Genomic DNA, 21,477 nt, shown 5'->3' with positions numbered 1-21,477 from the left:
AAGAGCCGCGCGGTCTTGGTTGCAGCGCGGGAGCCAGGGGACAGCGAGGCGCATTCGGGCCCCGGGCGTCCCGGGAGGTCCTGACGCACCAGCGCCGAGAGGCGGCTCCGGATCGCCCCCCAACCGGCGGGCGTTCCTGCGCGCGGGATGCCGGGGTGACTCCGCGGAGCGCTCTTCAGTCCTGGGCACAGTGTGGACATTTTCACTGGGAAGTTAGCTGGACCGTGAAGGCCACCAACTGTGAAGACTAAACTTTGGGTCAGATGGTGTAAACTGCGGGTGCACCTTTAGAGATCGGGGTTTGCTGAGTTTTCCCAGCGTCCCCGGCTAGAGTTCTCAGTCTGAGAAAAGCTTAATGACCAAGGCGAAGGCCCGGGGCTGAGCCGCCCGCGGCTAAGCGTGGGGAGCGCTGGGCGTCGATCCCCCGAGACCAGACCTTTGGGGCACCGATCCGCCCCGCGGCCGTGTTCTGCGCCTTCGACTCAATCTGCCTCCCGGCGAAAGAGGGCGAGCGGGCGACCCGGGCGGGGAGCGTGACGCGCTTGGCCGCGGGAATCCCGGTGGGGACGGAGGGGGCGGCGCCCCGAGCGCATTGTAGACGGCGCTTTCGCAGGACTAGGCACCTTTGCTGCTTTTTCCTACCACGGCGTTGGTCTCCAGGAGTCCGGAAATCGGACCTAGCTGCTGTCCAGGTCGCCACGGCCCGGTGGGGGTGGGGGGAGCGGGACGCCGATGGGATATTGCGGGTGAGCCTATCGGTCTGGCTAGAGTGGCACCCCCAGTATTCGGGATCTGCCCGAGGGGCACTCCCGGGCGGGTCCTCACGCCCAAGGAGGGACTTCGGGCTCTTGACCTGAGTGTTTCTTGTTGGGGGTCTCTGGTCAAGCCTCTCCTACCCCTCCGCCATCTTCAGCCAGGTGGGGGGCAGTTGTTGGCAGAACCGAAGGGAAGGATTTGGGGGAAGCGCTGGCGAGCCCACCTGAAGGGGTCGGGAGGCTGCGGCTCAGAGCCCGGGAGCCGTCAGCTGGGTCCTGGGTCTCCAGCTCCCCCCAGGGCGGGGCCCTTGGGCTTGCCGCTGGGTAAACTGGAACAGCTGTGGAATCTTGGAACGGAGTAACCAGAGACTTTGTCAGAATCAGAGATAACCCTTAGAGGTAGGACCTCCACACCCAGAGCCCCCTGGGGTGAGTGGGAACCGGGCTCTGCAGCAGACAGGTTAAAGAGGCCCCTGCAGGCCCTCAGCCTGGGCGCCAGGATGGAGGTGGGTTGTGGGGAAAGCTCAGGGGACCCCCCGGCTTTGGCCCCCGGAGAGCTCTTTGGTTACCAGGAGTAACCTGAGCTGCTGAGTCTGGTTTCCCCCTCCGATGAGGCCACGCCCCCACTCTTTTCCCTTCCTTCCCTTCCCCACCTCTGCGCCCTCTTCCCCCTCTTCCTTCCCCTCTTCCTCCTCTTCCTCCTCTTCCTTCCCGCCCCCTCCCCCTCCGGCAACCCTCTTTTCCGCCCTGGGCTGCCTTTTCTCCTTCTCTACCTGCTCTTCATGTCTTGCCCCTGCCTCTCCCAGGGGACTGGGGTGGGACACCTGGTCCTTAGCGTGGCCCTGACACTGGTCTGGAAGATGCCCACCTAGAGCAGCACCCACTTACCCAGACCCCGTGGGCCCAGGTGACATTACTGGCTCTGGATGATAGGGTGCTGGTACCTCCTGGAGGGAGGCCGGTTTTATGCAGTTGGGCCAGGGGCTGAGGGTCGGACACATGGAAGACGCTGTTGAAAAGGGGGGTCTCTTTGGCTACTCCTACTGGTAATGGTTTCTTCTGGTCACCCCTTCTCATCCCCAGAGGGCCCCCAAAGGCTTGATGTCATGGTCTCCCTCCCCCACTGGGGCCTTCAGAGGGTGTGCCCAGAGTCCGTGTGGGGTCTGGTGGCACCTGCGTTTTCCAGGGTGCTCGGGTGGTTTGGGGGACCCTGCTGAGCCTCAGACAGCTGCTTCTGTGAGGCTGTGGAGTTGGCTGCTGGCTGTTCCTCTGCGCAGCTCAGCCTCCTGTTCCGGAGTCTGTGTTGTCCGGGGCCTGCTGTGTGCAAAGCCCAGCGCTGGTCCTGCGCCCAGGAGACCTGGGTGTCAGGAGAGGGGCAGCTCCCAGGCTGCTGGGCGCTGACTCCTGGTCACCCTGCCCAGGACTCTTCTTGCTCAGGAGGTCTGCTCGATTCAGGATTGGGGTGATTGGGGTAAGGGCTGGGGTAGTGGTCAGGGGTCTCGCACGGGGGGGGGGGGAGGGAGGGGGAGGGATGGCCCCTCCTGGGCTTGCTGACGTCATGCCTCACTGGGCTGGGAGAGTCAGAGCCCTTGGTGGTCCAGCCTGCCATTGGGGGCTCCCACAGTGTTTCCTGGGGGAAATAGCTTCCACTTAGAGGCAGTACATGGGGGGAGGGTCCTGGGGCAAGGAGAGGTCAAAGATGAAGGGACGGCAGACCCCGACTTCCAGAGTTTGTGGGGGCAGGGGGACCGGGGACACGGGGTCAGATGACACGTGTGCCAGGTACCAGGTCAGGGTGACCCAGGGGGGTGGAGCTGGCGGTGGTGGGATCTTTGCCTCTGGAGCCCTCACGCGTGAGCACGTGCCCCTCCTGTGCCTTCCTTTCCCGTCTGCTGAGCTGCCACAGGCCGTGGTGGCGAAGGGCCGGGTTAGCCCTGCTGTGCTTGGGCTCCTGGGGCAGGTGGCCAGGGTCTTTGAGCAGATGACCCGCGGGAGGAGCGGGCAGCCAGCGGCCCTCAGGGTGAGCGAGGCCAGTGGGCCGGTCCCGGTGGGCAGGTCCTGGGCCCTGGTGGCCCTCACCTTGCCGTCCTGTGGTCGGTGACTCTATAAACTGGCGACTGAGGAGGTCGGAGGCCGGCGGTGCTGACACCTGTGCCGCCAGGTGGGCACTGCCCTCCTGCGGGCGGGAGGTTGCAGAGTCTGCTCCAGGCCCTTCGCTGTCGGGTGGCAGGCGTGGGTGCGTTTTCCTCGAAGCCCCAGCCTGTGCTCCCAGGATGTACGCCCCTCTCAGTTCAGCGATGATGGTGAAGGGACTGGGCCAGCGCCTGTTTCGGGGCCTGGGCAGCGTGGGAAGTGCCCCACTGGGGGCATTTCCAGCGTCAGCATTCCGCTTTTGGGTAAAAAGATAAAAGGCAGTGGCATTCTGTGTGACTTCCTTTTCAAACAAAAGTGCAAGGAGGCAGGTGAATGGCTCCTCCAGAGCGTCCTTGGGTCATTACATCATTCCATGATGCCCCTGCCTTCCCTCCCCCCACAGTTTTCCCCCCAGTCCCCCAGCCCGCCCCAGGCCTTCGTCCTTGGACGTGATTCACTCGTCTGCATGGTCCAGGTGTGCAGACAGGTTAATGAAGACTATGGCTTGATCCACCTGGTGACGTTTGGGCAGAACTGCTGGTGACCCTGGTGCCTGAGCTGCTGCTTTCCCGGATTCCAGTAGGGGGCGCCTCCGCGCAAGGGCCTTCCGGGTGCTAATTTAACAAAATCTGCGCCCGTGGTTCTGGGAAAATCTCAGTTATTTCATCAATAATTTGGTCAGTTGGTAACCCGCATGTAAGTTGATTCACACACGTGCCGTGGCGACCTGTCCGCACCCTCTTTGCCCAGGGACATGCTGATCACCAGCCTGGACGCGGCGACCACCTTCGAGGAGCTCTGCGCGGAAGTGAGGGAGATGTGCAGCCTGCACCGGGGGCAGCCGCTCACCCTCAAGTGGGTGGACAGCGAAGGTAGCCTGGGTCGCGGCCAGCAGGGGGCGCGCCTCCCTCTGTGCGTTGGAGGCAGGCCCCGCCCTCTGCGGGGCAGCGCAGCTTCCCAGTGGGGCGGGCGTCTGTGCTGGGAAGAGGCAGGCCGCCCTTGGGGGCGGGGCTGGGTGGGCGTGGGCAGGAGGACTGTCCGTCCTTCCCCAGACCAGGGGCTTCACCTGTGGGTGGTTTGGGGGGATGAGCTCTCTGCATTTTCTCGAGGAAAGCGGGCAGGTGACTTCCGTCCCATCCCCCTCTCTGTCACTCTGTCTGCCTCAGTCAGATACACATCCCAGGAGGGACCCCTTTTCCCATGACTGTGGCTGCAGCCGTCAGCCGAGGGTGCAGGGAGCTCCTCCCTGCTGGGACAGGGCCACTCGGCCGCAGGCTCTGTGCATGTCTGTGCCCCCCTGTCTAGCAGTGGATGCCAGGAGCCTTTCCCTTTGGGCTCGGACTGGCCTAAGAACATTCTGGATCTCGCCCAAGCCCAGGAGCTCGCAGACCGAAGCTCTGGGCTCAGCTGTCTCAGGCTGTGGGTGAACTCAGCCTCCCTTTTGGGGTGGACTGCTTCCGATGTGGGGCCCTGGGGTGGCAGCGTGTCATGTGGGCCCCTCTGCCTTAGGCCTGCGGTGGCCTCAGCGATGGGTCTCGCCCCCTAGGTGACCCCTGCACTGTGTCCTCCCAGATGGAGTTGGAGGAGGCCTTCCGCCTGTCCTGTCAGCACAGGGACGATGGGCTCGTCTTTCACGGTCAGTGCCGCAGTGGGGGGGGGGGGGCGGCAGGGCTCCCCACAGCTGCCCTCTGTTTGCTGGACTGGCTGGGGGACTGGGAGCCACACAGACAACCACAGTTCAGGGTCTTAGGGCAGCAGAGAGTTAAGGATGCTGAGTGTAATGTGCTTTGGGCTTTTTCTTACACGTTATTAGCCCAGGTAGAAACTGCTCTTCCTGGCAGAATCCGGGAGGCGCCTGCTCGGCCTCTGGGCCCTGGCAGTGTGTCCTGGGGTCCATGTCCTGGGTGCATTGGGCTGGCTCAGCTGCCTCCAGCTCTCCCGGAGCGACAAGGGTCTGGGTGCACGAGAGCGGGCAGAGCAGGGAGGTCCCCCTGAACTGTTCGGGGACAGACCAGATGCTCCTCCCTGCAGCGTCCCGGGCTCACAGTCCTCCTCAGCCTGTTGGGCCCAGAGCTGGGGTGAGAGTTGAAATGTCGCTGTCGTCCCAGTGTGGTCTTTAAGTTGGGGGTTCACATCGTGCCCCCACTCTCTCAGGGTCCTGCAGGGTGTCCAGGCCCCAAGGTGTGGCTCTGGCAGCTGTGGCTGAGCAGCCACGTGGTGGGCCAGAGTGCAAGACTGGCCGCCGCTCTGTGCCAGTCAGTCACCTACTCCAGCGCTGGGCTAGTGGCTGGTTGAAACCTCCTGGTTCTGAAGCTCCACACAGAGGCCTGGCTTAGGTCTGAAAGCTCGAGTCCTCCACCGTGTCCCTGTGGGGCGAGCACACTCGCGGCGCCTTCAACATTCTCAGCCGTGGAGCTTTAAACCCACTGTGTTCCAGAAGAGGGAAAAGACTTTTACTGTTGTTTGGGCGCTACCTGAGCTCCTGTTTCCATAACTCACACGGGAGCCCTGGGCGCAACTGACAGTGCTTGCCCGTGAGCCCCTGGGAGCAGAGACACGGAGGCGAGCTTGCACCACCGGGTCCGGAGTGACAGAGGGCCTCCCGCTCCGTGTTGCAGAGATTCAGGACGCCGGCGCTCGGCCACCCGCGTCCCTCCTACGACGCTCCTGGCCTCGCTGAGCCTTTGTGTCCTGTAGGAGGGACTCGGGCGGATGCCCACGTGCCGAGGCTCCGAACTCTCGGCCTTCCTGAGCGTCTCCCAAGCAGGTGGCCGTGGTCCGCGCGGGCTCTGCTCTCATGCCTGGCCCGCCACCTCCAGAGAACGGCGCCGTGGGGCTGACGCAGGCTCTCTCTCCCCACACAGTGTTCCCCAGCAGCCCCGAGCAGCCCGGCATGCCCTGCCCCGGAGAAGACAGTGAGTACCCGCCTCCCTCTGCTTCCTGCCCTCGCTGCGGCGTGGACCCTGGCGCGCTTGCCGGCCAGGAGAGGGTGGCAGTTTTGGTGGTCTGTGGTGTGGGACTGCTTATCCCAGGAGGACTAAGGGGAGTGACTGGATGGGGGGCCTCCTCTGGGGTTTTCACTGGGGTGTGTCCCGGCCTCGTTTTGTGTGTCTGTCCTGGTGCACGAGCCGGGCCACTGGGGAGGGCCGGTGCCAGGAAGCCCCCAAAAGGCCTTCATCTTCCCCAGGAGGGCAGGACCCTGTTGGGGAGCACAGGGTGAGTCACGTGCTGGCTGGGAGGGGCCCGCAGGAGCCCCACCGACTGTGCGGGTGGGGGCAAATGACCAGCAAGGTGCACAAGGGTCAGAGGGCGAGGGTGAGGCAGTGGGGGGGGGGGCAGTTTGAGATCTGGAGGCTGGGAAGCCAGGGATGGGGAGGGCTTCCGGGAAGCACCCCAGCCAGGGCGGCCGTCCCGGGCACACCCGCCCAGGAACCGCAGGAGACGAGTATGATGTGTCGTGTTTCTGTGAGTGGGACTTGGGAGCTGCAGGGATTCAGGCCATGGCAGGGGTCTGAGGTGGGCGTGCAGCGGGGGGCGAGGCTGGGGGGGCGCTGTGACCCAGGGTCCTTCCTGCTGGAGCCCCAGGCAGCCAGAGCGGGCCTGGCGGGGTGGGCGGCTTGCACGGGGGTTTCAGGGTCCTTGTCCTCCCCCACCCACCTGGGGCTACGCACGTCCCACAGAAAGGGACGTGTGTCCTGAAAGGTGCCGTCCGCCTCAGCGGTTTGTGGTGTACGAACAAATAAAACGTGGTGGGTGTTCCTGCTGGGAGGCGAGGTCTCCTCCGCTGGGTTCTCAAGGGGGCGTCCTGGTAGTTGACACCTAGGTGTCTCTCGATGGTGGAGACAGGCGGTCTCTCCTGACCTGTCCACAGAGGTGGCCAGCAGCCTGCATGGCCTGGGCCACCACACTGCCCAGCGTCTGAGGAGTCAGCTCCGCCCTGGCCCTGGTGTCTGGGGTCTGCCCTTCCGCGGCCACCCCGGCGCCCGCCTGGCTCTTCCCTGTGGGGTCGCCACCCGGTCCTGGGTCACCTGCACGCTGGTCTCATGAGGGGGAGGGTCGTTGGGGTCGGCTCAGCCTCTGCTCTGCTGGGGGTGGGGGCCCCAGGATGCTGAGGGCTCGGGTCTCTGCGGGAGGTGGAAGTGGGGTGACTCCCCCGTGGCCCTGTCCCCGTGGGGGGATGGGGAGAAAGAAGGCAGAGCCTTGCCAGCGTCCCTCCTTGGGCACAGAGGCGGGCCCTTGGGAGGCCCTCGGTGGCTTCGAGGGCACCGGCTGTCATGGGAGAGCCTTCCAGCAACGTGGGGAGGCGGCCATGAGCGGGGTGTTGTCCTGGGTTACACAGTGAGGGTGTGTTCATGTGAGGCCTGACTTGGGGGTGCGGGCCCCCGTTTGACATTTGGACGTGGGACCACTGGGGACTGGGGCTGCGCAGTGGGTGCTGTGGGCAGGAGCGCGCTCCGGGCCAGACTGTGGGGTGGATTGTGGGTCTGGTGGCGCGTCTGCGGCCCCCCTGCGGGTGGGCCCCACAGCTGCGTGTTGCCGATGCCTCGACCCCACCCTAGATCCTCTGTACGTGGGGCGCCCCAGTCAGGCCCCCTCTCCGGGGGAGACACCACTGTCGCTCCCTGCCCAGCGCCCTTCGGCCCCTGGACAGCGGCTTGTCCTCGGGGGTGGGGCCGCCAGGAGCTGCCCCAGGCGCTTCTGGAACAACCCGCACCTGCAGCTCCCGGCACCACGGGGTTGTCTATAGGTCCATTAAACACCTGGCTCCGTTCAGCTTTGTCTCAAATCATTTGCAACTAACCGGAAAAGGTAGTTTTCCACCGATAGTCGGCTTCCAATAAAGTCAGCAGCCCCCCGGGTCAGCCCGGGTTTTCTTGGGTCCTGCAAACTGCATGCTTTGGGCGGATTGGGGGTGACATGCCCATCCCATGCGGCCACTCACACGGCAGCCACTGCGTCCGTCTTTCCCGGATGCCTCGTGTGCTCGGGGAACCTCAGCTCGTCCGGGCTCTGCAGACCCGGTCGGGGTCGTCGCTGGTCTCCTGGGACAGCCGGGGCCGTGCGCACGGGGCTCTGTGGACAGTGGTCTGTCGCGGCCATTTGGCATCCCTGCGGCACAGGAGTGGCCACCACGGAGTGTGGACGGCGGGTCAGCAGGTCACGTCATTTTCGAGTGTCTTGAAGTGCCACTGTTTTGATTTTATTCAGCTGATCAAACCCACGGGGGCGGCTGCCCGTGGGCAGGGAGGCCCATCAGCGTGCGTTTCCAGTAAAGGACGCGTGGGCACCTGACCCCAGGGGTTGCCTTTACACTCGGGTGATTGTGGACCGCGGTCGCGGGGCCAGCCGCTCACGAGCGAGCTCCACGGTGACTTCGGGGCACATGGCAGGTGTCAGAGGAGCCAGGCTTCGAACCCAGGCCGTGGCCGGAGTCTGTGCTGAGGGCGGGGTTGCAGACCTGAGAGCCTGGTGCCTGGGCCCCTGCAGGGCGCAGGGTGGAGGAGGTTCTGGAGGGTTCCAGCGGGGAGCTTGCCTGCAGACCGCCCCGCAGTGGCAGCAGGTGTCGTCAGGGCCGTGAGGGGTGACAGTGTCCCCTCGAGGCTGCGCCCCCAGGCCGAAGCCTGCTGCTCGGCTCTGCTCGGCTGGAGGTCCCCGGACTTCCCTGCATTTTGGATCTAAGGAAGACGGGCCTGGGCACCTCAGTCCTCCGGTGCCGTGGGAGGACTGAGGGTGGGTTTGGGGGACCCAGCCAGGGAGGAGGAGGGTCAGGCTGGCTGTCCTGGCTGAGGGTCTGCTCTGGCTGCCAAAACAGGCAGCGCGTGAGGCCCTTTGTGGGGGGGCCCAGCCCCCCGGGGAAACACGCTGCTGAGGCCCCCGGGGGCCCCCCCACCTGGGGCCGCTGGGTGTGCAGTTGTACTCAGTCCCTCAGCTACCCTGCTCTTCCGCCTTGTGTGTGGCGGGCCCCCCAGCTGCCCTTCCTGGTGCCCCCCAGAGCAGTGACAACCTCAGGAGGCACCCGCCCCATGGTCATCCAGCCTTTGACCGGACCCCCGGCCTCCCCCCTCCCCCTGCTCCCCACCCCCTGCTCCCACCGCCCGGTCACCCGGCTCAGTCCCTTTGTGGATGGGGGTCAGAGGTCACTTGCACCTGGGTGGCCACTGGGTCCCTGCACCCGGCAGGAGGGTGCGGGCCAGCTGGGCGCGTCGCCCTTGGAGGGCATGCTGCGCTCCCGGCCGCCCCGGCTCCCGGGACCGGCTCGGGCAGAGAGGCTTGTTTTCACGTGACGTCAGCTCCTCCGCATCCAGGCCGTGTTTTCGTTGGTGCCTCAGCTGCCGGCTCCAGCTCCCCGGGGGAGCCGGTACCACCGGGCCTGGAGACCTGAGGAGGCAGGACTCGAGAGGTGGGGGACCAGCCCGCCTTTCAGTAGCCGCGGGGCCTGGGAGCCCACCCGCCTGCTGCGGGGTCGAGGGGACGGAGGGCGGCCCGGGGCTTGAAAGGGCAGGAAGATGCCTGCCTTCACGCCCACTGCCCCATAGAGCATAAAGGCGCCCGTGCGGCGGCCGCGGCGGAGGAGGAAGGGTGAGTGCTGCTCGGCCGCCAGGGCAGGCCGTGCGCTCTCGGCCGAGCTGCGGCCCGGCCTCGAGGCCGCCGCACGGATGCTCCAGCAGACGCGATGCGGGCGTGCGGGTGGGGGGGAGAACGTGGGGGCCTGGTTCCCGAGGCTGACGGATGGCACACAGAGCAGCCACTGATGCAGGGGCTGTGAAGGCAGCGTGTGCCCCCAGACGGGGTCTGGCCCAGGGCCCTCCGTGCGGCCGCGGGTCAGGGAATAACCGCACCCTCATCTGAGCCCCTCGGGGCCTGGGGCGGCCCTGCGTCCGCCGTGGGCCGGGGCATGTGGGCGCCTGGCTCTGCAGGCGGCAGGTCCCGGCCGCAGCGTGCGGCGCGGAGCCCGGGGAGGCGGCACCTGCTCCCCCGGCCCGGCCCTCCCCTGGCTCCGGCTCCCGCCGCCCCGGCCGGTCCTGGCTCCAGTCTGCGCTGACGACACGGCACGGCGCGGGCAGTGTTGACGTGCGCTGGCTGCAGGGTCCTCGCAGGCGATGTGCGTGGGGGCGCCCGCGCTGCTGAGATGGTCGGAGGTAGATGAGCTGCGGGGGCCGCATTGGGGCGGGGGGGGGCGGGGGTGCGTTTCCGACATCCGTTTTGCAAGGTGCTCCTGTGGAAACAGCAGCAGCAGCCGGGAGCCCCCACAGGCTCACGGGGGCCGGGGGCGTGGGGGCTGGGGTGATGGGGCCGAGCTTGTGCACAGGGCGGGTGCTGGGGAGGCCAGGGGGTGCGGGGACCGGGCGCGCCCTCCCCCGGCTGCAGAAGGGCCTGCCGGTCGCAGGGATGCTGGCTTGTTGTGGACCCTTGAGTTATGAAACGCGGGCGAGTCGGGGCTGGGGGGGGGGGCACAGTGGCAGCCCACACGCGTGCGGCGGGTGGGCAGAGATTAGCTGTGTCATGGTTTCCTCGGGACAGCTCGGCCTCTCTCCTCGCGGGCCGCCACACACTGGCCGTGCAGGGCTGCTGCCGACCCCCAGAGCACGGACCTGCTGCCCGGTCCGGAGCCAGGACGGGGGGACTCAGAGCTGTGAACGGGGGACAGGCTGGAGCGGCACCTCCCTGAAAGAAGCGCCCCCTGTCTGTGTTGATGCTGGCAGACAGGACTGTGGCTGCCTGTCACCTGTCCCCAGGTCTGGTTTGATGCGTGTGGACGTGCTGTGGTCCTGTCCCAGCTGTCCGCCAGCAGCCAGGCGCCTTCACAAAGTTCTGAGCCGCCGGCAGTAACGCGAGGGGTCGTGTGTGCGGTTTGCCCGGCTGTGAGCCTGCACTGCCCGTCCCGGTTCCCCCACTGGGCTGCCGGGCGGCCCCCGTGGGGCCCCAGAGAGACCCGGTCAGCCCCGCTAGGGCCCGCCAGCGGATCCCACCGTCGGCCTCCGTCACCCAGGGTTGATCTGAGGACCCCATCACCGTGGTCTGTGGCCCATGCTCGGGTCTCAGGTCAGCGGTGCCTCGGCTCAGGCCCGACCTCTGCTGAGGATCCACAGACGTGGGCAGCGGGTGTCTCCTTCAGTGACCGAGAGTGTGGACATGCCGAGCAGGGCAGCCCTGGATGGAGGGACACCCCCGGACGGCCTGGGGGAGCCTTCGTTCCGGGTCTGGCGTCCCCATGTCCACCCCCGGGGGACAGAGAAAACCTCCGCTGGGGGCTTTGTGGGCGAGACGTGTCGGAGGCCCGGCCAGCAGGTCTGCTTCGCCGCCGCCACTGCCGCAGGGTCTTTGCGTGTGCCGCCCCCCACCCCCACCTCCACCCCAGGGCTCGGGCAGAGCAGGCCTCCTGAGACTTTGGCTGCTTTAGTGGAGGGAGGGGAAGCTTCGTCCAAGTCCGCCCCCCCTGCGCCAGTTACCCCGACATCGCTCTGGGTGATGACGTCACGGCACCACCCTGAACACTGGGTCAGGGCACCTCACTGGTGGCTCCTCCTCCCTCCCGTGTCTCCGAGGCCGCCAGTTCCGACCCCCCGGGCCTGCGGTCCCCGCAGGAGGCTCGGAGTCGGGAGAGGCGAGATGCGGGCTCATGGCGAGTCCTCTCTTCTGTTTTCGTGTTTTGTGCCACGCAGAAATGACTCACGGCGCGTTTGCCTCACTCTACGGCTGTGCTTTAATCCTTAAAAACTGGTTCGTAGGGAGAGACAGAAACGTCGGTTTGTCCTTCCATGCACCGGTGCCCACACTGACCGAGGATTGAACTCGCAGCCTTGGCGCATCAGGACGATGCTCTCTCCGGCCAGGGCGGCAAGTCCGTGGTGGGCGCTTGGGTCGCGGGCGCTGCCCCGTGGCCTGTGACCTCGGTGCCGGGGAGCGGAGGCAGCCGGCTCGTCTGTTCTGCTGTCTTGTCTGGCGGGTGGGACGACGGGTCTGGGGTCGTCTTCAAGTTTTCTCTTCACAACGTTGCCGCCGTGGGAGGTTTCAAAGGCTCGGCCTGCAGCAGGACGGAGCCGGCCGTGGGCGCGTGGCGAGGGCCTCGCCGGGGAGTGGGCGCTCAGTGCCCACCCCTGCTCGCCGCTGTGCTGTGCCCCCGCAGGCCCTCGTGTGTGCGGTTCCAGTTGCGTGTCAGTTCTGTGTTCTGAACACAACGTGGAGTTTGGCGTGTCTGTCTCGTGAGGTGTTGCGTCCCTTGTGGTTGTAAAGGAGAACAGGTGTCCCTACTACCCGCCCCCCAGGGGCTTGCTCCTTGTGACAGCAGGTTCTTGGTGTTTATTTCCAGATTTCCGAGTAACACGTTTGTGCTGCTGTTTCTAGATATTTCCATTTGGGGTGTTCCTTGGTCCCCTCGCCTCTGGAATCCGGAACATGTTGCTCGGCCAGCCCTCCCTGTGTCCCCTGACCGGGCCGGGTCACCGTTCACTGGTGTCTGCTGAGCGTTTGCAGTACCGTGGTACCCTGGTTTTCTCTCTCAGGGCTTCCTGGAAGTCCTGTCTTAGATTTGCCTGTAACCTTACCCCCAGGTGGGCGGCCCCCCCACGCCAGCCACACATCCGTCCCCGTGACCCGGCCCCTCCCTGTGCTGGCCCCTGGGGTCCCCTGGACCTCTCCTCAGCCTGCTCCCTCCGTTCCTGGTTCCTGCGTCCATCCGTCCCTCTGTCGGTTTGATCTCCAGCTGAGACTTTTGCCAGGACATCCAGGAGAGGCGCACGGGAGTGAGTGTTCCGAGACCCGGCCTGGACACACCGTGGCCTGGCCACAGGCTGGGCGACCGTGTAGTGGGACGGGGCTGCGGGCAGGGCACTCGGAAGGCGTTTCGAGTTCCACGCCTTTCTCCTCCTGACAGCGCCCAGCGCTCGGCCTCCTGTCCGGCTCCCTCCGGGGTGGGGACGTCCGCTCCGTGGCTTCCTCGGCGTGATTCTCCGTGATTCTCTGCGGCGTCCGGCCGGCCGGTCTCTGGGCTTCGTGTCTGTGTCCCGTCTCTGCCCACTTTGTTCTCCGTCCGTACCACCTGTTAAGTTTGCTGTCTGTCTCTTGTCTTTAACTTCCCAGAGTCCCCACGGTCCCTTTGACAGTGGGGCCTTGCTCCTGCTTCCACGGCTACGGTCGGTCACACCTCGTGGTGGAGGCTGAGTCGTGCCGAGAGGCCCTGCGGGGAAGGCAACTCTGTGCGCTGCCGAGCACACCCGTGTGCGCCCCTCACCGAGCCCACGGGGTGTGAGCCGCTGGCTCCGCTCCGGCGCACGATGGGCCCCTGACCCCCCCCCCCCCCGCAGCCGGGGTTGCCAGCCCGTGACCTGGTCCCGGCACACGCCACCCTGTGGTTCCCAGCCGTGTGGGTGGAGTGAGCGCCACGGAGGAGGACCAAGCAGGTGACAGGTGGTGCCGCCCACCCTGCAGCCGGGACTCAGCGAGGCGCAGACGTGTGACGAGGGGCCCGTGGGGCGTGCGCTTGCCCTCCGGTGTCTTCCCGGGTCCTCACGCCGCTGTCCCCAGCAAGGTCCCTCCTCTCCGTTGGTTTTGGCCGCGAGGCTTCCCTCAGCCGCAGTGACCGTGGGACATCTGTCCACACGGACAGGGGGGCACTGGGAGTCTGCCGGGCACCGTGTGGGTCCTGGCCGGGGGTCCCCCCGGCTGAGTGTCCACTCCACCGGCTGCCGGGGTGAGGACGGGGTCTCCTCCTCAGGGGCACAGCCTGTGCTGTGGGCACCCAACTCCTGGTCCCCGGAGCCTTCGGGGTCTGGCCCTGCTCCGTCTCCCGGTGGCTGGTCACCCCCGCCCGACGTCCGACGCCCGACACAGTGCTGCCCGCCCTGTCGTGTTCGCTGTCCCCCCTCTGGCCGGGGGAGGACCAGGACCCGGTGTGGCCGTGTCCCTGCTCTGCCTGCTGAGGCTCCGTCATGCAGGGCCCGGCCAGCCTGCCCCGGTGGTGGTGGCCCCGCGTCCAGGCAGGAGGCCAGAGGCTGGTCTGCCGTCGGCTCCCCGCCCTCACGTGGGCGGGGCTGGGGGCCCGGAGGTGCGTGTGTGTGTGTGTGTGTGGGGGAGCGGTTTAAAGCTCACATTTTACAGGAAGTTGAAGGGGCGGCAGAGCTCAGGAGCCCCCGGCGATCGGCGCCCGGTGGCAGTGTGGGGCCCGTTGTCGACGACCCCGGACGCCGACCCTGTGGTCAGCTCAGGGCCGCCCTCTCTCCGGTCTCCTCGGTTGCCCCTGCTGCCCTCCTCACCCCCCACCCAGGCGGTGTTGGGGGGCCACTGGCCGTGTGGCTCTGCGGGCACAGACCTGTCCACTCTCATACCAGACGAGGCATCCCCTCTGACCTTGGCCACGGCGCTGTCTGGGGCCCACCGAGCTGCCTTGTCAGTGGGAGGGGGCGACGGGCAGCGGGGCCTTCCCCCACCGAGTGCATCCGTGTTCTGTGGGCCGTGACGTCCAGGCAGGCAGCCCAAGACCCGGTGGGCGGCTGGCGCCTCTCCCCACTGTGCAGCAGAGGGACCTGGGTGGCGTGGTGTCCAAGGCCCAGTCACACGGGGACTTGGGGCTGCCGAGCGGCGGGCCGGGTGGGCTGGGCAGAGTGTGCACCCGGGCGGCTGCCTCAGACGGGAGGGAGGAAGCGTGGTGGAGCCGTGTCCACCTGGCGAGGGAGGTGGGTGGGCGCTCGGGGGACTCGCTGACCGTCCATCCGGGGGCGGGTGCCGTGATGTGGGCGGCGGTGCTGGGAGCGTCCCCCGCCCGGCTCTCTAGGGGAAGAAACGAGACCCTGGGCCTTGATGTCCCCGGAGGTGGCACTGGGCACAGACGCTCGGGGGAGCTCAGAGCTGGCACCTGCCCCTCCACTGTCCCTGGAGACGGCTCCTCTGTTGGAGAACAAGGTGACACGGACACCAGGTTCCGCTCAGCCTGTCACCGCTGCTCAGGAGATGACGCCCTTCCCCGGGGGGCAGGCCCCTGGTTCTGAGGGGACACTGGGACACTCGGCACCAAGCACCTGAGCCGGGCGGCAGGCAGCTTTCGGGCAGCAGACTGAGGAGACACGTGTGAAGGGGTGCTGTCCGCTCCCCGGATGGCGCTGTCCCAGGCTCCCGTCCCCTCTCTGTGTCTTGGTGGGTTGGACTCAAAGGTCCATCCTTGTTGTCACACCGTGGGGACCGGCGTTAACCACTCCTCCCCAGGTGAGCCTGGCAGCACAGGGGTCCGGCTCCCTGGGGGACAGAGACGTGGGGGGGGCGGCGTGGGCAGGTCCCACGTGGTGGCGGGGACCAGGGGCGCCCCTCCCGCGGCCGGGCCAGCCCTCGCCCACGGCGGCCGTGAGCCGTTGTCAGCCCGTGACAGCGATGTCGAAGCGCCGTGGTGGGCTTTACCTGCCAGCGTTGTCTGTGTTTCAAGTCGGGAATGAGAAATATTTATTCGCTCATTGGTTCATTTAAAGTTTGAACCCGTCGCTCTGGCCGAGCGGCTCCCTGGTCTGCACACCAGGAGGGTGCGGGGTCCGTCCCCGGTTTGAAACACGGCGGCGCTGAGTGAGGGGTGGTGGCGCCTCTGCAGTGCCCGTCAGCGGCCGGCAGCCCGGTCCCTCCCGGCCCGTTGCCGTTGTCAACGGTGCCGGTTTGGCCCCCGTGGCCACGGGCTGTCCAGCACCTGGAAGAGCTCGGAGCATTTTCGCCGCCCTTACAGGTAAATGCGAGCGCTCCTCTTTGGGGTTTCTCTAAAACCCGCCAAGCAGTCCTCTTTATTTTTCTAAACCCTCACCGTAGGACGTGCTCACTGACATGCTCAGAGAGAGGAAGGAAGGAAGGAAGGGAGAGAGAGAAACATCCACTGATTGCCCCTCACACATGCTGCGACCAGGGGCTGAACCCACAGCCCAGGCGTGTGCCCTGACCGGGTATCAAACCCGCGACCTTCTGGTGCACAGGACAGGGTCCCCATGTGCTCAGCCACGGCCACGGCTGATGGTGCTCCCGTCACGACCTGTGGCACCGGAAACCACATCAGACGTTTCTGGGCTCCAGCTTTACCACCTTGGCTCACTGAGCACGGTGAGTCAGGAGGCCCTGCCGCCCGCCACGTGGAGTGGCTGGCCCCTGGCTCCCCTGCAGGGGTCTCTGGGACCCTGGGGTCTCTAGACCTCACAGGGTGCAGCCCACCTGCCTGCTGTCTGAGCCGGGGACGTGGGTGTGGACGAGCGGGTCGTGGTTGCTGTCACCACGTGGAGACCGGGATGACCCGGCCCGGAGTTAGGATGCAGGTGGGCTCCCTGCACCCCGACCTGACGACGTGAGTCTGCCCGCCCCCCCGCATGTCCTCTGCCGGGGGGTGAGGCTGTGGGGCGATGCCCGAGGCCCTTCCCGGGCTGTCTGAGCCAGCTCAGGGCCGGCCCTGGCACGGGGGCGGGGGGGGGGGCGGTGCTCAGTGTGGCCACAGGGGCAGGAACGGCTCACAGGTCGGCCACCGTGTCAGGCGCACCCTGAGGTTTTGAGTCACTAAACTGTGCTTCGTCACATGGCGTTTTGTTCTGACAAAAAATAGTCCCGGAGCATTTAACCCTCTGCTTAGTGCCGGGAGGTGGGTGACGGGTGACTGTCACCCAGAGTGTCTCAGCAGAGCAGTGACTCTGAAACGATGGCCGCACGCCCCCTGCCAAGGGCACCCTGGGCGCCCCGTGCCCTCCTGTGAAGGGAGCAGGGAGCACGGTGGGTGCCGGCCTGCGGGCGGGGTGCGCCCATGCCCGGCCGAAGTGGGTGACCCTCGCACAGAAATCCCAAGTGGTGGGACCCCAGGAGCGTCTGTGCTGGCACCGGGCGGGGCTTCGAGGAGCGTCGGCTCCCTTACTCGGGTCCCAGAGACGGTCCTGGGTCCCACCTCGTCCCCACGCCGACTGGCGACGGGGCCAAAGGCCCAGCCTTCCGCCTGCCCTTCGCCCAGAGCACTTTGTTCATTGTGTTTTTTCAAAGCGCTTTGTTATGCGGAGGCTCTTGCAGCCGGTGCCAGCGCAGACCTCGCTCTGGCCGCAGTCCCGCGAGGGCCCAGGCCGCTGCTGCCTGGCGCCCCTGCCCGGTGGCCCTGCAGCCCCAGAGGGCTGTGCCCGGTCACGGCTGTGCCAAGGCGGCCGTGGCCGTTTGCGTCACCCCCTTTCCCAGGCCAGTGGGCCCTTTCCCCCTGCGTCCGAAACATGGAACCCCGGCAGGGCTGAGGCTCTGAGACCCAGTTTGCTAAAACCTGTCTCCGTCCTCGCTGACGCTGAGGCTCGGGCTGCCCCCTCCTCGGCAGGCGGAGCCTCCGCAACCCGCCCCCACCGCCCTGTGCGCCTTCAGTCACTTAGGTTCCGGCGTCAGTCCTGTGACACACCGTCTGTGTCGTGCCCCACACGCTCTAGGCATCTCCCGTCCTCCCGAGTGTCCCCCACTTTGTGGCACAGGGGCCCCCTGGACCACGTGTGCACCCCGGATGCCCTGGAACAGGTGTCTGTCCCAGGAGTCACTTCCTTTTGGGGGAGAAAGAACTCGGAACCGGGGCCCTGGGTGCCCCCCAGTCCCCCCACCTTCGTCATCTTCCTCCCCATCTGGGTGCCCGGCCTGTCTCTGTGCTCAAGGGCCGTCACTGCCATGTGGACGGAGCAGGGTCAGAGCCGCCGCGCAGGGACGGGGGTCCCCCCAGGCTCCGCTGTCCTCAGGCCGCGGCCTGTGCAGGTGCGGTGGGCGGGGGAGGGGGGTCCAGGAGCCGACGGGGGTGCTGTCCGTGAGGAGGCCACCGGACAGCTCGGCAGCCCCTGGGCGACTTAGCTTGCGTTCAGTTTCAGGGAAGTTTCCTCGTCCTTTTGAATTTTACTTCGCTGTGGGTTGCGTAAGGTATTTACGTAACTCAAAATCGGAGACACAGAAACACGCCCGTTCGTGCAGCCTCTGCCCCTCGGGCACCCGGTCCGCTCGCTCCCGGGTCCCCCCGCCCCCCACGGCCGCATGTCACGTCCTGCTTGTGGGCGTGCCTGCCTTCCAGTTGTGCCAGGGGCGCCTGGAGCTGCGCTTTGCTACTTTCTCACACTCTTCTAGTTTTCGAAAGCGTCGATGTGGGTACGAACAATGAGAATACAAACTAGAATAAATGATAAGTTTTCGAAGACCTAGGGCATCTCAAAACCCGGGGGAACGACATTGCAGCTGACCCCGTGATGCTCCGTCCTGAGTGTTTTGTAGCTGCGAACACCTGGCCGGCTCCCGTGACAGTGTCACGCGACACCTGGTGTAGAGAAAGCTCGGAGGTGACTTCCTGAGTCTTCCCTGTGGTAGAGTCGTCCGAACTTGCTGTTTTGGCCGTTCGGACGAAGTTTTTCAGCCTCACGAAGTAATGTTGTGAGAACACGTACATTTTTAGGGTTGTTTTTGAGATTTGGGAGGAGTCCCGGTTTCTTTCAGCTCGGTCCTGAGAACACCCTAAGCGCCCTTGTGCGGCAACCGACCTGACGTGTGCTGGGAACCGGCCGCCGCGCCCGGACCTCCCGCTCGCTGCCCGGGCTGCGCCGCGGGCACCGGCGTCAGTGGGCTCCCCTCACGCGGTGGGTTTCAGAGATGATGCCTGAGACGCACACGACGCCTTGTTGTCATGGGAACGAGTAAAACACAGCTCGTCACCCAGAAGCACCAGCTGCCAGGAGCCCCGCCGCGGACCTGTGCCCGCGGACGCCCTCTTACACGTTTAGGTCACACGGTTCTCCTTTATTAGCCGTGATTTTATTCAGAAAAACTGCTCTGCCCCATGCCTGGGAGGCGGGCGACTGGTGACTGTCACACAGAGTGTCTCAGCAGATCGGTAAGACGCCTCCTCACACGGCACATTCTGAGAGGTTTGTCATCAGGTGACTTTGTCCCTGTGCAGACACCACAGGGGCACAGGCGTCACCCCAATGGCACGGCCTGCAGCTCGCCCACCTGGGCTCTGTGGTGCAGCCCACGGCTCCCGGGCCACCATGCCGCACGGCCTGTCCCAGCCCTGAGTCCCGTGGGTGACGGTGGCACTTGCACTTGTGCGTCTAAACACAGGACACTGGGGACGATGGGTGTGAGCGTGTGGTCTGCCGGGAGCGGGCCCACTGGCGAGGTGAGGCGCCAGGCACCGGCGGGCGCACTCAGGAGGGCCCTGGGTGGCGGTGGCTGAGCGGTCGCTGTGAGGGCCAGGCTCTGGGACAGACGGTGCCCTGCGATGCCAGGTGGCTCCCGCGGCTCCTGGGCCACCCAGGTGACACCTCTGCTCAGGGGGACCCTCCGGAAGCCCTATGTTTGCAGAAACCACTGTGGCCCGTCACACCCCCCGGAGAGGGTCGGCATTGTGTCGCTAGAGGAGTGTCACGCGGCCCCACTGACGACACTCACTGGGACACGCACCGACGGGGGACTCAGGTGGCTCCGTCCCGACACCAGCACTCTGGTCAGGGAGGTCCTGCCACCTTCTGTCTGTGGCGGGAGAGTGTGGCCGGAGCGGCTGGCTGAGGGCCCGGGTCTGTGTCTTGGAATCACTCGGGGAGCCCGGCCTGCCCCATGCCGAGGCGCCTGCGGCCGGAGGGCTGGCCTCCAGGGGGACAGGCGGAGGGACAGGCTGTGTGGTGACTGGCACGTGCTGGACACATGGTGTGAAGGCATCTTTGTCCCCGGGAGTTGGAGTCTGAATGGTGGCTTTTTCCAGCCGCCCTGTGTGCTGCCCATGGTGGGGGTGGCTCGGGGTGGCCGGGCTCTGCTGGCCCCTCCCCCGTCTGGGCGGAGTGCAAGGGCCCCTCACCTCCTGGACCCAGGCTCCGCCTCCCTCACCCGCTGACTCTGGGCCACACGCCCCCTCCTCGTGGCCCCTCCTCTACGCCTGCCCCTCCCCCACTGGTCCCCCATGTCTCTCTGTCTTGCAGGGCCCAGCCCTGCCTCTGCCTGGACCCCTCCTCCCCCCACCCTCCCGCCTCCTCCCCTGGACTGTCTGCACGAAGGCGCCGCCCCTCCCCCACTCGCCCTCTCCCAGCTCATGGGCATGCGACCCCCTTACCCTGTCTGGTCTCTGCTGGGGGGGTATCTGCTTTGATCTCAGTGTGTCCTCACTGGGCATTTACTGGACGTCCTTCAGGGACAAGGGGTGGACACCCGGCACCTTGCACCAGGTGCCTCCAGAGGTCCCAGGGCCCAGACGGTCAGGCAGGGCTCGGCAGGGCTCGGCAGGGCGGGGCAGCCTGCAGCCCCCGGGGGCCCTGCATGCTGCTTGGTGCCCAGAAGCCTCACAGCTGCAGCGTCACTTGTCATTGGTGGCTGGGGAGGGGGACAGTAGCCAGTGACGGGTGAAGGCAGCAGCAGAAAGGAAGGGCGTCGCACGCTGCATTTGAGGCGGCGTTTCTGGCTGGGAAAGCCGCATGTGCCGCCGACCGGAACTCGCAGGAAACGTGTGGGAAGAGTGTGGGCTGCCCTTTGTGCAGAGCGGCCCCTCGTGCTCACGGACTAATGTGAAGGGGCGTCCGTCTCAGGCCCAGCACCGCCCCCGGGTCCCGCGCTGAGGGCTCGGCGTCCTGTCCTGGGTGGCGGGTCCTCCCGCCCCAGCGCCAACGTGCCCCTCGCCAGTGCCCACAGACGCCCGTCCTGGGAGGACGTCCTGGACTCTGTCTGTGTCCCTCGTGCAGAGTCCCAGAAAGACAGGGACTGTGTCAAGGAATAGGAGTAAGTAAGAAATATATTGTTGCCACCTAAGAAGTTCTGGAGTGGGTGCGGGGCACTTGTCTACTCGGACACGGGCACCACACAGCCCTGAACCCACCTTCCAATTCGGGGTTCGTGCTGGACGGTGCGCGCGTCACCGGGGCGCGGCCAGAGCACCGTGTGCCGGGGCCCCGTGTCCAGTGTCTGGTGCTTCCCATCTTCCCAAAGGGAAGCTCTGTGGCCATGAAACACTCACCCCCACCCACAGCCCCTGGGTCCACCGTCTGCTTCCTGCCCCCGTGGGTCCGACTCCTCCCGGACCTCACCTGAGAGGTCGCACAGCACACGTCCCGCCGGGTCTGGCCGCTCCTGTCACTCAGCAGCACGGCCCCGGCGCAGCCTCGGTGGAGCATCTGGTGGAGCTTCCTTCCTCGCTCAGGCCGGGAGGCACCCGCTCGCTGCCTGTGGCCTGGCTGCACCTCCCCGTCCTCCGCTGACGGACGCCTGGCTGCTTGCCACCTCTGGCTGGCGTAACACTGCTCCGAACTCAGGGCGCACCTCTCCGTGGGCCCCTGCTTCGTTCTGGGGGCCCACCCAGAAGTAGGGTTGCTGGGTTGCGCTGTTCGCTCCATGTGTACGTTTCCGACAGGGTGCTAAGGGTCCCGCCCCCTCTGCGCCGGCACTGGCGTTTTCCAAACAGAAATGAAAGCAAACACGTTGCCGTCCTGGGGGTGCGAGGTGGCGCCGCCCAGTGGTTTCGGGCGCGTTTCCGTGGCGATCCACGACGCTGAGCTTCCTGTGGGCTCCTTGGCCACGAGCGCGTTGTCTGTGGCACGGGGCCGGTCCCCCGCTTTCTGGTTGTCCAGTCGTCCTGGTTGGTGTGAATGACACACCGCACAAGGTG

General features: G+C 66.3%; 1 protein-coding gene across 4 annotated transcripts in view; it reads left to right on the top strand.

The window, feature by feature from the left end:
- Positions 1–21,477, top strand: part of PRKCZ (protein kinase C zeta) — a 60,632-nt gene that overhangs the window by 1,202 nt on the left and 37,953 nt on the right. For 2 of the 4 annotated variants that reach the window (XM_053660493.1, XM_037146933.2), the window contains exons 2-4: positions 3,639–3,760; positions 4,435–4,524; positions 5,753–5,803. In XM_053660493.1, the coding sequence (XP_053516468.1) occupies positions 3,639–3,760; positions 4,435–4,524; positions 5,753–5,803 (263 nt within the window). Of the gene's footprint in view, positions 1–3,638; positions 3,761–4,434; positions 4,525–5,752; positions 5,804–10,002; positions 10,028–21,477 lie in introns of those variants that run through there. The other 2 variants (XM_037146935.2, XM_037146934.2) reach the window with 2 other exon arrangements.

Source organism: Artibeus jamaicensis, unplaced genomic scaffold (genome assembly GCF_021234435.1).
Source record: "Artibeus jamaicensis isolate MK-2021 breed Jamaican fruit bat unplaced genomic scaffold, CSHL_Jam_final scaffold_847, whole genome shotgun sequence".
NCBI lineage: Eukaryota > Metazoa > Chordata > Mammalia > Chiroptera > Phyllostomidae > Artibeus > Artibeus jamaicensis.
This window is presented reverse-complemented; position numbering and strand designations above follow the sequence as displayed.